General features: G+C 35.1%; 1 protein-coding gene across 1 annotated transcript; it reads right to left on the bottom strand.

The window, feature by feature from the left end:
• Positions 1-3,420: 3,420 nt before the first annotated feature.
• LOC131151082 (uncharacterized) lies at positions 3,421-9,876 on the bottom strand. The gene is made up of 2 exons (XM_058102272.1): positions 9,333-9,876; positions 3,421-3,906 (listed from the first exon to the last, which is right to left on the bottom strand). Exons 1-2 carry the CDS (start codon positions 9,783-9,785, stop codon positions 3,736-3,738), a joined length of 624 nt encoding a protein of 207 aa, XP_057958255.1. The 5' UTR covers positions 9,786-9,876; the 3' UTR covers positions 3,421-3,735.
• Positions 9,877-15,656: the final 5,780 nt, after the last annotated feature.

Raw genomic sequence — 15,656 nt, 5'->3', positions numbered from 1 at the left:
TGTCATCAAGAAGGACATTACCACACAAAGTGTCCAAGAAGGACGCAACCTAGGGATGCAGTTGGTCCATCGCATTGACTTATTTGGCACGTATAGTACTGTTATTACTTTATATCATTTTATTTATATATTTACAGTATTTCACTTTGCGGAATTTGCAGGATTGATTCAGAGCCAACCGATCACACTGTGTTGAGGCTTGATGAGGAGCACCGGTCTAGCCGAGCGTGGGCTAAGGGTTATGCCGATCCCTTGTACTATCGAGGGGGCACGCAGTACCTGAAGCGCTTCTTTAATGCAGACAACAACATTGTTAGATGGATCCGCGATGCGGGATTCCACAGGATTTATCGTATTGGTCATATCTAATTGTATTGGCATTTGGTGACCGCATTCAGGGAGTGTTGGAGGGACGAGATGACGGCGCCATCAGTTGCGCAACATACATTGTCCTTGTACAGATTCGAGTTGGACATGCAGTGCGAGCGTGAGGTATAGTCCGCTTAAAGTCTAGCAAATCATAGTTTTTTCTACCAGATATGTATAGTCCGCTCAAATTTTACTTCTATTTAAGTGCAGTTCATATGGAGACCCTACACCGATGACGTTAGAGCCAACTTATCGACCGATTATGCGGTCAGGAGTGACTTTTGGGTAGCTCGAATGCCACTCATATGCTTTCATATTATTGAGTGATATCTTCCTGACCGAGCTCTGCACCAGTTTGGCTATCGTTAGGGCATTCTCGAACCCTTCTCGATGTCGGGGGTAGATGTATATTGGCATGACCTACATACAATTAATGGACGCGGTCAAGGGGTGACAAACTGGATGACATTGCATGAGATATATGTGACTGCATAGAAGCATCAGAGAGAGCATATCATCTCGATCGAGTTGGAGGACAATCCTTTGCGTCCGAATGACCCATACTTTAGCTGGTATAGGTCCATCACACGACGTTTTATGGACAGGACCGCTGCTATATATATGAGCTTCGTAAGAAGACATTAACCCATACGTACTTTTTTTTATATGAACGTTACGATGTGAATGTATTAACCAATTTTTTTCTTATATTGCAGGCTGACATACTGCATGAGGTAGATATGATCTCTCTAGATCCTATAGTACAAAATTTAGTGAGAGATGGATTGGAGCTTGTCCACGAGGGCGGACGATAAACCCATATACCTTGACCTGACCTGACTACATGAGGAGGTCAAGCAGCTCTAGTACGAGGAGGTCGAGTAACTCCAGTACAAGGAGGACATGCTCTGCGTGCCTCCAGTCGTCTATTAAGCCACTCTAGTGAGCCGCATGCTGTACAAAGTGAGTACGTGTTTGGCTCATCAACATCGTACGCATCTTTGCTAGGAGCTGATATTGCAAAACCATCCAGTAGATAGCCAGACGCTTCGTCCGATTCTATTGCCACCCCATCCATGTCATACCTGTTGGACGACATTGTAGATGTGGAGGATGTGGATGCACCGGCCATGCCATCTCATTCTTGTCCATATTCATTATATGAGTCATCTCCTCATCCGCTTCACATGGATTTTGATTATGGAGTACCTCTTGGCGGAGATGATAGACATACAGGATGACGATGGGACAGGACACCAAATGCAGATGACTGGGAAGGATAAGGCAGATGCAGACTGCAGCCACCCCGAGACCGGAGACGACCTTCCTGCGGCACTTGAGTAGTATCATTCTTTTAATTTCATTTTTATAGCATCGATTATTTTTATTTCATTTGTATAGCATCTATTATTTTTATTTCATTTGTATAACCTCATTGCATTATTTATGTATAATTGGGAATTTTTATTTATTTTTCCTAACATGTACATGTGAATGAAAGTTGTGTATGATAGTTGCGAATGAAGGTTGTAAATAATGTTGTGACCATAATAGTATTCCCAATGAAAATTGTTTTCTTTCGATAGGTGCATGGATGGATATGCTCGATTTTCTTGGATTTAACTGAGTCCCTTTTTCATAACATTTTTTATTTCATTCAATCGGGTTCCTTTTTTTTATTTTTTATAACATCTCTTTTTCTTTTTTTATCCAGTATTTTTGTACATATACCTGCAATACAATCGGGCCCTTTTTATTCAATCACATTTCTATTCATTTCACATTTTCTACAAATAACAAATTACAAGGGTACAAGAATACAGGAAAATACATTATGGGTAGGGTAATACAGGAGTATAGGGAAAGCACATGCAATGGAGATTAATTTTTCATATTCAACATAATTTCCCCATGCATCCCTTCCATTGACAAACGACATGTGAATAACCATTTGAGTCTTCGAGAAATCACACACACAGAAGAAGAAGATAATGATGAAAAAGATGAAACTAACGAAACCTTGGAAACTGCACTCCCAATTTTGATTTCTTTAATGTTTAATTACCAAATAAACTCAAATAAATCTTCTAATTTTTGATAAACAAATTACTCCATTACCTAAAGTATGGAAGGTTGGTCATGATATTGGGTAGGCATGCACGGTGTGGTATAGTTGCATGATAAACATGTCACATTGAAGTATAGTACTTGAACTTGTATAAATGTATACATTAAATTTGTTATATGTGTTTTTGGTCCAAGTACACCATAATCAAACTTTTTATGAAACATTACATTTTTTACCAAGCAGTGTAAATCTCATTGAATGGTCCAACGTGAATTAAAAGAAACTCGCTAGATGGTCCAACAAAATTTATAAAAAACTTGCTGGATGATCTAGCGAATTCTAAAGAAAACTCATTGGATAGTCTAGCGAGATTTAAGCAAAACTAGTTGGACCATTCAGTGAGTTTTAAGTGCCACATGTCAAGAGCAAAAGTCCTTATTTAAAACTCGCTGGATAGTCCAAAAAGTTTTGCTTAAAATCTCGCTAAACCATCCAACGAGATTTGAAACACATCAAAAAGGGGGAAAAAAAAAAAATTCAATCAAGCTGTTATTTAATATTTTATTAAATAATAAAATTAAAAATAGAAAAAACTATATATTTTCAGAATGTTGAAATGTCATTTGGGCATATGGACAAATTTCCGAATCTGGCGATAGAACTACTCAAACAAAGCTTAATTGGCATCTTTTCTTTAATCATGACTTTTTTCTTCGGCGATAATTCATATTTTATTTACCTACTTGACAATGTTTAGCAAATTTTTAAATATTAAAATAACCTGTATCCCAGCAGAGAGGTTCCGTATCATTTATAATTGCTCCTGAGATCAAACATGCTACGAGGTTTGTGAGATTTTTTTAACTCTAGAATAATTCGTGAATTTTTTTATTTTTTTTTTATTTTCAAGTTTTCAAATAATTTTGAAGTTAAGGTTTTTTTTTTTTTTTTTTTTTTAATGCAAGCCGTCCAAGGGGAATGTCTAGGTGAACAACTGATTCTGTTCGTAACAGCTATCTCAACAGTCATCAAGATTTTTCTAGAAAAAACAAAAAATAAATAAATAAATAACAAACACATACAAAACAAAACAAAACAAAAACGAAAAAAGAAACCAACAGAAAAGTCATTCAATATGGACCGTAGTATGAGACGGCTGCATCTTCCAAAGGAAAGCTGCGCAAGAAGCAAATAAGCTTTTATGGGTGTAAAAGCCTGACCAGGGTTTTTAGGTTTTGAATGGGAATTGAAGGCTTGGAAGTGTGCTCCAACTTGATAATAATGATTGACAAGGTACCTCATAGGGGTGTGGTATCGACAATGACTTCCATGATCGTCTTCTCCAAATGATGTTCATCAATCCAAACAGAGCTTTGACGCCGCAGAAGTTCATTCTTCTCTTTCTTCTTCTCTTCTCTCTGTTTTTCTTTCATTCTCCATGACTCAAGCTTCTTGGCACGCTCTTTTAACTGCAAAATGAAACATTTCAGGGCAAAGTCAGGTAGTTCATGACTGTCGAAAGCTAGCAAGATCTCTTACAGGAACTAAAACCTTTTTAACATTAAAAAATAATGGACCTTCAGAACCACGACATGAGCATGCATACATTCCACATGTTCAATTTATGACCAGGGTTTCTGTATGCTGGATACCAAATTCCTATAGGACAGCCATGGGCCAGTAAATCTAGTTATGCTGATTTGAATTCAGATTCAGATACAGATACCAGAAAACATAAGCAACTCCCCAAAATTCCTTATTTCTTAAAGATGGGACCTTGGCATCGGATGACATGTATTAATGACTATTTGGATTTGGATCCATTCAGATTATTGTAGTTCACCTTATCAACCCACCATTAAAAGCATGTATTTGGGTGAAAAAAGGTAAGCAATAAGCATTAAAAAACTCCCACACAAGGTGCCATGAACCCCTAAAATTGCAGCAAAAATGGAGGAAAAAAAACCATTGCACTTGATGCTCAAGAGGAATGCACAGAACAAGCCCTTTAACTTATGATATTCACTCGTCAAGGGTCCAGAGGTCCTTGCCACAGACTTGAATCCCTGAAATCACCACATTGGCATTTACAGAGGAGAAAATGTTTCCCTTTTAATACAAAATTAGAATTGCAATATTGCTTTATCCAAACTATACAAGCATATGTCAAGCTGTATTGACCAGACTAATTGGCTGTGTCGGAAATTAGCTAACTGCAATGGCAGTGTCTGGTAAGCATCAGTAGATCCATGCAATCCGTTATTGCCTCAGCCTGTCCCTGTGGCTGCTGTAGGTTATGAAAGAAGGGACATCCATAAGATCAGTCCACATCCAGGGGAAACCTTCTATCTGAATAGAAGATACTTTAAAATTTCTAGCATCCAAATCTCTTACACCTCCCCCCCCCCCCCCCCCCCCCCCAAAAAAAAAAAACAAAAAACACAAACAGCATTTCCAAAAAGTCATCCCCTGCTTCATACTAACAAAACCCTTAAAATGATGAAGTCAAAAATTCCCTATAGAAGGTGATACACCCACTATTCCCCATACAAATTATTCCAACTGCCCTCAAGAAAAGGTACAATGCAAGAACAAACATGAGGAAGTTCTCCAGTAAACACAAGACACATCAACACCAAATAAACTGCTTTATTTGGCCTTCTTCTTCTTCATAACAAATCATTAGTATTAATTCTTTTAAAGACTGGGTCAAAGTAAAACACTTGATTTCTAAGAACACTAACATCCAAATGAAAGAGTACATACCTAAGAAGTGTATATACTTCTAGGGGGTGTCTATATCCATATTGTGTCCTTATTGACACTGATTTTCTTCGGATGTATAAGATAATTCAAAAACCAACACAAACTTGTTCACAATGTATCCTGCAATATGTTTGATTACTTGCCCAAAAAAAAAAGGTAAAGGCAACAAACATTGACCTTCCCTGAAGTTTTCCGAAAAGTTATGGGCCTCCCATGAGGTTTTAAAAAATCCCAAGGACCTTGTTTGGTAAAAAGACACAAACCTCCCTGCAGTTACAATAATTCTACGGACCTCCCCAATATTTTCTAAAAGGATGTAGGCCCCATCTTATATTTGGCAAAACCACAACTATAAGGAGGTGTATAGGTGTCCCAAAAATCAAACCTCAGGGGTCTATGGGGCTTTTAAAACATCAAACGAGGTCCATGTCTTTTTGTCATACCTCAAGGGATGTTAGTATCTTTTGCCCAAAATATGGAAATCTACATATATTTGCATGACATCCTTTTTTATGTGAAAAAATATTTTTTTGCTACTTGCTAAATATATATTTTTTAAAATCAACTCAAGTTGTCAAAAAGAATAAAATAATTTAAATATTTCAGCATCTATTTGTACATTGTTTCAGAGTAATCCTTCAAATACTTGTTATATATGTTTTAGATAGAACATAATAAATATTGACGAATATAAAATAAAATAAAAGTTAAATTATTTATAATTATTTGGATAAAAAAGAAAAAATATACAAATAAGGAGAATAAGAGATCCTTCTCTGCAATAAAAATACCAATAAAAGGAAAAATTAACCAAAATAACAATGCTTGCTAATCCCACTATATCCAAAAAATACACTAGTAGAATATAAAAGCTAGGCCAAATAATGAATCCTATACCATAACAAAGAAGGCCTCAACCTTTTCCCATAAATATGTGCATTTTGTTTCATCTGAATTCCCCACAGCACCACCAAAACCACATATCTCCACAATGTTGAGGCATCTTTACTCCTACCAAACCTTACAAAGGAAATGACCAACAAATCTTTCATCAACTCAAAAAAAAAATAAAAAATTGAGGAATGTTTTTGAACCATCAAACATAAAGAACGCATATTTAGAGATAAGGCCTTCAAAAGCCTCCTACTTTGCAACAAATTGTCAATGTTAACTCTATTAAGAACAACCAACCAAATAATAGAACTAATTTTAGAGGAAGCAGACAGAAGGCGACTACTCCATCTCCCTATCATTAAGATATCTATGAAAAATTAAATCCCAAGAGGACTCATAACAATCAAAGATCAAAAGGAAGAAATGGCATCATTATGCACTGAGGACAAATGATAAAAACAAGGAAACGAGTTGAGCAACACAGTATTACCCACCCAAATATCTTCCTTTAAGCTAAAATATATGTGAATTATTCAAAAAATCCCCATGGATGCATCACCAAGTCTGCATCCATGCATCATAAGTGCAAATTGCAAACAAAATGACTGATATTAGCAATATGAACCAAATGAATCTCAAGGATTAAAAAAGGAAAAAGGAAAAAGGGAAAAGGAAAAAAGATTTGCAAGAGAAGTTCCAAAAAGAATCCAAAACCCAACATCTTTTAGCAAGAGCATTCAACAAGCAAATACAAATCACCCTTGTCCCTCTCATACAAACTCCTAACAATAGAAGTTCCAAGAAACCAGCTTCCCTCAAGTAAAACAAAAAATATATGAATGGATGCATCACCAAGATTAGATCACCAAAATGGCAGCAAAAGCTTGAAATAAAGGAGCTCCCCCAACTGAAGATTCTCCAAAATCAAACCTTCTCTCCATAGCCAACTCCAAACCTCCAATGAGAGGAGAACAAATGAGAAGCCTAAGAAACAAATTCTAAGGGCTAGCAAGGCCACCATTAAAACTTCCTCTAGCACCCCACCCATTCTATGAGTTACCTTCTAGCAAAGAAGGAGAAGCTCTAATCAAAACCATAACCATTTTTCACTAAAGAAATGTTCTTCGAGCACCATATTCTCTAAAGTCAACACTCTCTCTTTGGATCATAGGCCAAATCAAGATGATCTTGATTATTATTATTATTATCACTTATCATGGACTTCATGATAGGGTAGAGACAAGTGGACACCCCCCCCCCCCCCCAACAAAAATGACAAGAAAGCACGAGTGCACCATACAGAGATCCAACTTCCTAAAAGGCTTCACTACCATTGAATCCCTATCAGAAACTTTTGTAGGATTATCAGTAAGAAGAACACCTTAATGATTGAAAGGCTATTCCAAGAACACCACACGCAACCACCACACACATTGGGAAGAGAACACTTCCCACAATCCCACTCATAATCAAATTGATCTTTAATGCTAAGCATTCTCAAAAAAATTGTAGAATAGTCAAACATTATAAACTTAAGCAACTTATGCTTAGTGACAAGAAGTAAAATACCTACAACACTATTTTTGTGAAGATATAATTCAAGCTTTAGATTTGTAAATGTGTGAAATTAAACTTCCAAATCCACACAATTCCAAATCTAAGGCACAACATGTGTGCAGCCAAATGTAGCACCGGTTACCATCAATGCGACAACAAATTATGCAATATGCTATATGTCATCTATAACACGCTGAAGAGACTTTCTTGCATGGAAACATGATGCTTGTAGATAGTGTCCTTGTTGTACAATTGGTCATTATTAAGACCTATATCACATAGACACTTCAAAGCCTAAAAGTATACAAACAAGCACTCTAAAGTTCAAAATGTACCAAGTACCCATGCCAAACAATAGAATCTGTGGGTATTGATATGAGATATGTGTTTGACAAGGCCTTTTCTCAGACATCTATTTGATAGTAATAGCATCTATCCTTTGCATCGAATGCTTTACTATTTATTTCCCTCCCAAATTATTACAATATATATATATATATATATGGGATTAATGTTAGTATTTTCTTCTTGTCCATTAAGGCATAAATCCCCCCCCCCCCCGGCCCCAATGTTCTTCCTCAATAGATCCAGCCACCATCCAAGAGATCTTAACAATGGAAAATGCCTGCCAACACAATTCCTTTGCTTATTGACAATTCAGCAGATCATGGAACTGACTCCCCATCCCTTTTACAAGGCAAATATCAGCTTACTACTGTTACTATACCTCTCTTTTGAAGTCAAATAGACTCCAAAGAAAGGAACCTTTGCAGGAGAACTAGTCTTCCAAAAATCCTTTTATGTGAAGAAAATCTTTTTTCCTTTTCCAAATTTTCTTCTCCTGCCCAAGGTTTAAATGTTTAATACTTAATAGAAATACCTTGGCCTAAAAGAACAATCCCTGGACTCCTCACCCCTAACTATATGCAGAAGACAGTCTCACACACACACACACATACATATATTATCAAGCAGAATACCATCCCAAATTGGGCAGAATGATGAAAAAAAAGATACATATTTCCAAACAGAATACCATCCCAAATTGGACATAATGGTAAGAAAAGATCCATATTTCCCACCTAAGGGAGTTAAGGGCTTGGTGTGTATTTCTCTGGAGCACAACTACCTACATTGGAAATCTATGCTGCCTGTAATCTTCACATTAACCAAAAGCACTGAATAAGAGAACAAATAGTTCAATAATAATTAAACAATGTCCATTGTCCTTTGTTTTTAAAAGAGCAGTCTCTCGCACCCGAACATTTTCATCCAACAGGTCTGTGAACTGTTTCCATCTGTTTGTTCCCTGACCATACCTAATAAAACATTCTTAGCAATGCAAACTGCAAAGAATGACAACAAGGAAGGGGCAAATAACGTCAACTTTGGATTTCTTTTTTTTCTCCCTTCAGTGTTAGGTTACTATACTACCATCAAATAGGGCAATTTGATAATTTAGGACAGTGTAGTACTGCAGTTATTAGATGCTTGGTTATTCTTATTCTCAGACAGAACCAGTTGGGTTTTGCTAGGAACCACATCTAAACACTTGAACGAAAGTAATATATTCGTCCGTTGGCTTATTTTGGACAATGTTTGGAATTGCAGCAACATCCGGGTACCAAACCATAAAAGAACAACAACAAACAAAATAGTAGTAAATCAGTCCACATACTAGGGTTTGTCGAAACTCCTCCTGCGCGACCTTCCGCTCGGCGGCTTTCACCTGCGCTATCGCAGCCTTCTCGGACTTGCGCTGCTCGTTGGCAGCTCGAATAGTCTCGCGCCTGGCTTCGTCCTTGCGCTGCTTCTCGAGGCGCTGCTGCTCCACTTCGCGGATGTACTCCTTGCGGAGCTGCTTAACTTGCTGAGCGTACTGGCGGCGGAGAAGTGCAAGCTTGGCCTGGGCCTCGTCAGGGTCCGAAGGAGGCGTCCATGACCCCACGAAGGAATTTGGAGCCAGAAATGTGTGGTTGTGCTTGTGAGCGTTGTGGTGCGAAGGCGACGTCGATGCGGATGGTACTGTTGAGCTCTGTGAGGTCGAAAGGAATCTTAGGGTTTGCGAGAAAAGGGATTTGGAAGATGAGGTGAGGGTTGAGGAGCGTAGGAAGCAACCAGGGGCTGCCATGGCTGCAGGATTCACACGGAAGCAGGGAGCGAGACCAAGTGTTCCGATAACTGATGGGAAACGGGCCCCTAATTTTGATCTCCGGTATTCCACCTTCTTGTATCAAATTTAAGTAATAATTTTTATTTTTTTTTCAAAAAAAGAAAAGACAAAATTATGGTCTTGTAGCTTAATTTCGTTATTTTTTAAATTTTCAGAAAGACTTAAATATCCAAATTTCAATTAATTAATCAGATCATCGGTAATTTTTTAATTATTCACGATTTCATCAAGAAATACAAATCTAGTATTAACGCTTCAAAAAATAATATGCATGAAAGTGTAAAAAAAATTAAAAATTAAAATAATTAATTAATTAATTATATAATAATTATTATTAATTAAATAATATATGAATATAATATAACATATTATATTACAATATTATATAATATATATATGTATTTTACCTTTCTTGAAAAATCAAGAAATGTGAGTTGAGAATTGAATTTCAATCCAGATATGCCCCTCACAGCTCACTTTCTCCTTCTCTCTCCATTTTCTCTCTCCTCAAGCTTTCTCTCTCTTTCTCTTCAATTTCTTAGCATTTCTTAGTCGGATTGAAAAACGAATGAACATTTTAATTAGAGTGGATTCGTCATTTAGACGTCATAGACACCACTCCGGAGTTAAGATAAAAAAAATAAATTATGTCAGTTAAAAAATTAATCAATTAAATTGAAGTATTTAAATATTAAAATGTAATATTTGATCACATCAGATTTTTGAGAATATTTCAAAATTATATTAAATTGCAGAGATTTGATTATATTAATTTTTTGGAGATATTTTGGAATTATATTAAAATGAAGGGATTTGATTATATCAAAATTTTGGGAATATTTTGAAATTATATTAAATAGGAAAAATTAATCATACTCTTATTTACAACAAAATAATATAGTTTTTCCTAGGCAGATTATTATATTATGAATTATCACTCAAAATGTGTGGAATGAATATAATTATTTTTATCATATAAATGAGCTTGTTAGATTAATTTATGTTTATTTAGAACAAGTACGACATGATAATGATTTTCAGAAAATGTTATAAATATTATGGAATTATGATACAACATTTTAGCCGACTTAATGCCGTATTCAGCATGATATGACTGTTCAATCGGCTTAATGTCGTGATAAGTATATTATGACAGTTTAGTTGGCTTAATGTCGTAATTAGTTATGAAATGATGATTTTATACAGAAATTTGATATGACAGTATTCAGACAAGTTTTATGAGATAAAACCATGCATTAGTGTTATATATGTATATAGACAGTATTATATAGTATAAGAACGCTGATGGACTAGATATGTGTAGAAAGCTCGGTATCGTAGCTAATATGTTATGTTATATCAGTGCAACCACACTTCTTAGATAGAGTGTTGGTGTTGGATAGTCAATTGACCCGTGAAGTGTTGCGGAGAGCAGGATACCCCCTAGGTTCAGTCCGCGAAATGTTGTGGAGAGCAGGATGGATCCAGACCAGGCTGGGTGGGCAATTGTATTTACAGGCTTTTATGTTTGACTTAGCATGATAGGTCAGTCATTACTAAATCCAGCCTACGAGCCGTATAACTTAATCATGTGAGGTTATTATATGATGCTATATGAATGTCCATCCAGTAAGGGGAAATCCTTTATGTATATGTATATAAGATGATTTAAGTATTCAGAGAAATTTAAGCGAAATTTTTCGGGTCGCTACGCTAGTTGTTGCCTCACTCTTTATTGACTTCCCTATTATTGTTGACAATATTAGCTTGACAAACCTAAAAAGGATATCCATAACATTAATTTGTTGTGCTTGCAGTTGAGGAGGAAGGAAGATTTGAACTTTAGGTTTATATCAATCAAATAAATTAATTGTAAAGACCCAAAAAATTAAAATAATTAAAAATAATAATAAATAAAATAACAGATAAATAAATAAAAGAAATGGTGTGGGGAAAAAGAAAAAAAATTAAAAATAAAGAAATTAAATCAAATTCAGATAAATTAAATAACTAAATAACTAGTTGTTAAATTAAATATTATTGTATTAGATTTATAAAAAAAAAATTAAAATAAGATATATATATATATATATATATATATATAAGTTAAAGTAATATATAATATATATATATATATATATATATGATAAGTATAAGTTTAATATATTAATATATATATATAAAGTTACTGACAGAATGAGTAAAAGAAGAAGAAAGAAGAAGGAAGAAGAAGAAAGAAGAAGAACCTGGAGAGAAGCAGACACGCCCCCCACCCCTCTGCAATTTTATTTTCTCACACTCAGCCACTCCGTCTGCGTCTCTCTCCTTCTCTCAATTACTCGGCGAGTTTGCTACGGATCGGGAAACGGAAGGTGCCGTTGGAATCCTAGTTCCGCTGCCGACATTTCTACTGGAGCAGATTTTTCATGGGAACGGTTTAGGCACTGCTCCTGGGGAAAGGTAATTTTTTCCCATTTTCTCAATTTCGCCGTTAATATGTGGTTAAATCGACGAACGAACACCACCACGGGGTCCTAGTCGTCGTTATCGTCATTTTGACGTAGGTAACTTGTCAATTGGGATTTTCTAAGCCCTACTCTAAAGCGAGAGTGGGATTTGGAAAATTTAGCAATTTGGCTAAATTTAAGGGTTTTATTATTTATTCAGGAATTATGACCCTAGGAAATATTTAAATAATATTTTATTCAAGAATAATTTATTAGAATTAGGAATTTAATTTCAGGGTCCGAGTGAGCGCCGCAGGTATTTTTCGGAGTCCCTGTTGGCGTAATTCAAGAAATCAGGTAAGGGGAAAAATATATATTAAATCAGAATTTTTATGAATTTAATGGAAAAATAAATTGTGTTATATGTACGTGTATATGTTTTGTTATGAGTAAAATGTCAACTGTTTAAATTATATTTTTTTCCAAGTTTAGGGTTGTTTATTAGATATGTATATGCGAAAATGAACTGATGAAAAGTGAGAAATATTTTCAGGATAATTAAGTAAGAAATGAAAGGTATTTTTAGTATATAAACATTAAATGTTTGTTGGCTTATTTTACAGGCAATGTATGAATTTTACTGTTAAATTGTGTGGCATGAGATTCTGTGCAAATATATGTTATATGTTTGAAATGCAGGCTAAGTAAGTAAAGCAATGAAAATAAAATATGATATGGACAATATTGCCTGTGTATGTTAAATGCAACCATGTAAATGTAAGACAGCTGAAAGAGAGCCATGTTAGCAGATCTAACACACTTCTGTGTAGACTAACTGATGACAGCTAAAAGGAGCTGTGTTAGCAGATTTAGCACGTTTCTACGTAGACTAACTGATGATGGCTAAAGACCAGTTGTAGTACGACGTAATGAAATGAAATGTTATGCAATGAAATGACTGATGAAATGGCAATGAAATGAAATGACAAAGGCAAATGATGTAAATGGGAAAAAGTCACTTAAAGTGAAACGAAATGCAAAGTTAAGTTATGAACAGGAATGAATGTGCATGAATGTATAATGACAGAAGAGAATGATGTATTATGATATTAGAAGTACGTATGTACGTAGAACATGTTACGATTGGGCGAAGCGTACCTTTCGCCTGAGGGCTTGCTAAGTAAGGCGAGTGTACTAGTAGCTACAGATGTGGCAGTAGCCACATAACGTACTAGGGCAGAGGAAACCTACTTGTATGGGCGGGTAGAATTCCCTATCCTTAGGGCCTTTACCGATAAACTATTGTTGAATGCGTGAGTACGAGATTAATTTATCACTTGAGGGCTTACTGAGTAAGGTGAGTGCCCTGGTATGTTTTAACTGCGACCTTTGGGTTGCCTAAGTATCAGAGCAGAGGGGTGCTACTTGTATGGGCGGGTAATCACCCCTATCCTCGAGAAATCTCGTGGGTTAAACATTTGCATGTGTTTGATTAGGATCAGGGAATGATTTCGAAAATTATGTTAAGGATTTTCAAACATTAAATATTATGTCATTTATAAACTCATGTTGGTCACACACTGCTTTAATATATGGTTTCTTCCCTTACTGAGATGTGTCTCATCCGAATATAAATTTATCTTTTTTTCAGGATTTCATCGAGATCGAGCTTAGAGAGCTCAAGGTTCTATAACATTATTGGGAAATAGTAAAAGAAAATGGTATATTTTTATGTTAATTATGATATATATATTTTATATTTTATATCTTTATGTTTTAACTCAGTTATGAAAGGATAGTTGTGAAACATACTGGTATTAGTGGATAATGTTTTGGAGACATGTATATAATTGAATACTGGTGGATGATTGATTTAATATGGATTATAGTTAGAATTAGTACACTCTGGTATTATGTTATATGGAGATTATGATCATATTTTTCCGCTGCGTATGTTTTGGAATATGATTTATGAGGATATGATCAAGTATAACGCACCGGACCCGGGTTTAAGGGTTCGGGGCGCTACATTAATAGCTTACCTTAGCTAATTGATTATGTAAATAATTTACCTTTTCTTTACTACATTTTATCAACAAAAAATAATGAGCTTATAGTTTTAAAAAACACAAGACAAATCACATGTTGTTTTCTTATTCTTGAATCAAACTATGTGAGGGTTGCACAATTTTTCCTTTAAAATATATTAATTTAGAAATTATTTTTAAATAGTTAATTAATTATGTATGTATGTATCAAATAGAAGTATTTTAAATATATATATATATATATATATATATAATATTTAACATATACTATAAAGTTATAGAAACTAAAATGCAGTTCCATATAATTCAAGATTACCATTCACTTACAATCACATATTTAAATATAAATTTCTCAAACATCTCACAAACCCTACCCTACCCTAAGATTTCCTCACACTTTATCATGCTACCCTCACCCACATCCAAATCCCTTTAAGTATCCTAACAATTATTTTAAATAATTGCAAAAGAAAACTTTTTGGGATTGCACTCATTAGGCCACATAAAAGGGAATTTTTCCCCTCCAATTCACCCCACATACTCTCACATGGTCTTTTTACCTCTCTTTACAATAAGAGTAGGAAAGACATGGAATAAAAATATGAAGGAAGTATAACGAAATAAAGTGATAAATTTAATTTTTTTTCTTTATTTTTATTCCATTTCTATGTACCAAACGTGTCATAAAAACTTGCCTATGTGAGTTCTAACTTAAAGCCCACTAGCATTTCCCTCTTCCGCAAGCCCTATCTATGTGTTTGATTTTTTGCCCTCAAATGCATGTTGGAAACCCAAGGGAAAAGAGAGAACCCCTCCCATACATCCACCTTCTCAACAAAACCTTACCTCTTCCCCCTTCCTCACCCTAAGTCCCTCAAGGTAAAATCATGCTCACCTTGCTAATTTTAGTTTGAGACTGTTTAAGCTTACTATTAGCATGTTGCTAATTGGCAAAATCTTGATTGGATGTTTTAGAAGCACAATTTTTGGGGTGATTTTCTAAAAAATGAAAGCATGTTTTGTTTGTTAGTGGTTGTAGTCGAAGGTCTTCATAGTAGAAAGTGCATATGATATTTTATTTTTTGGGTTTTCTATGCAAATGCCTTATCTTATTTGCTGATATTCATGAAAAAAAATTTATGTCACATTCTTATTTTGTGACTCTCAACATGTATACACGGTTGTATTTAGCTTAGTTAGGCATATTATTTTCAAAACACAAATTGAGTGAGAGCAAAGAAGAGAAGATTACATAAGTAAAAAAGAGGGTAAGTTGGAGGAGAGAAAGAGATAGGCAAGAGAGAGAGGGTAAGTTTGGAGGAGAGAAAGAGATA

The sequence above is a fragment of the Malania oleifera genome, chromosome 3 (genome assembly GCF_029873635.1).
Source record: "Malania oleifera isolate guangnan ecotype guangnan chromosome 3, ASM2987363v1, whole genome shotgun sequence".
Lineage (NCBI taxonomy): Eukaryota > Viridiplantae > Streptophyta > Magnoliopsida > Santalales > Ximeniaceae > Malania > Malania oleifera.
This window is presented reverse-complemented; position numbering and strand designations above follow the sequence as displayed.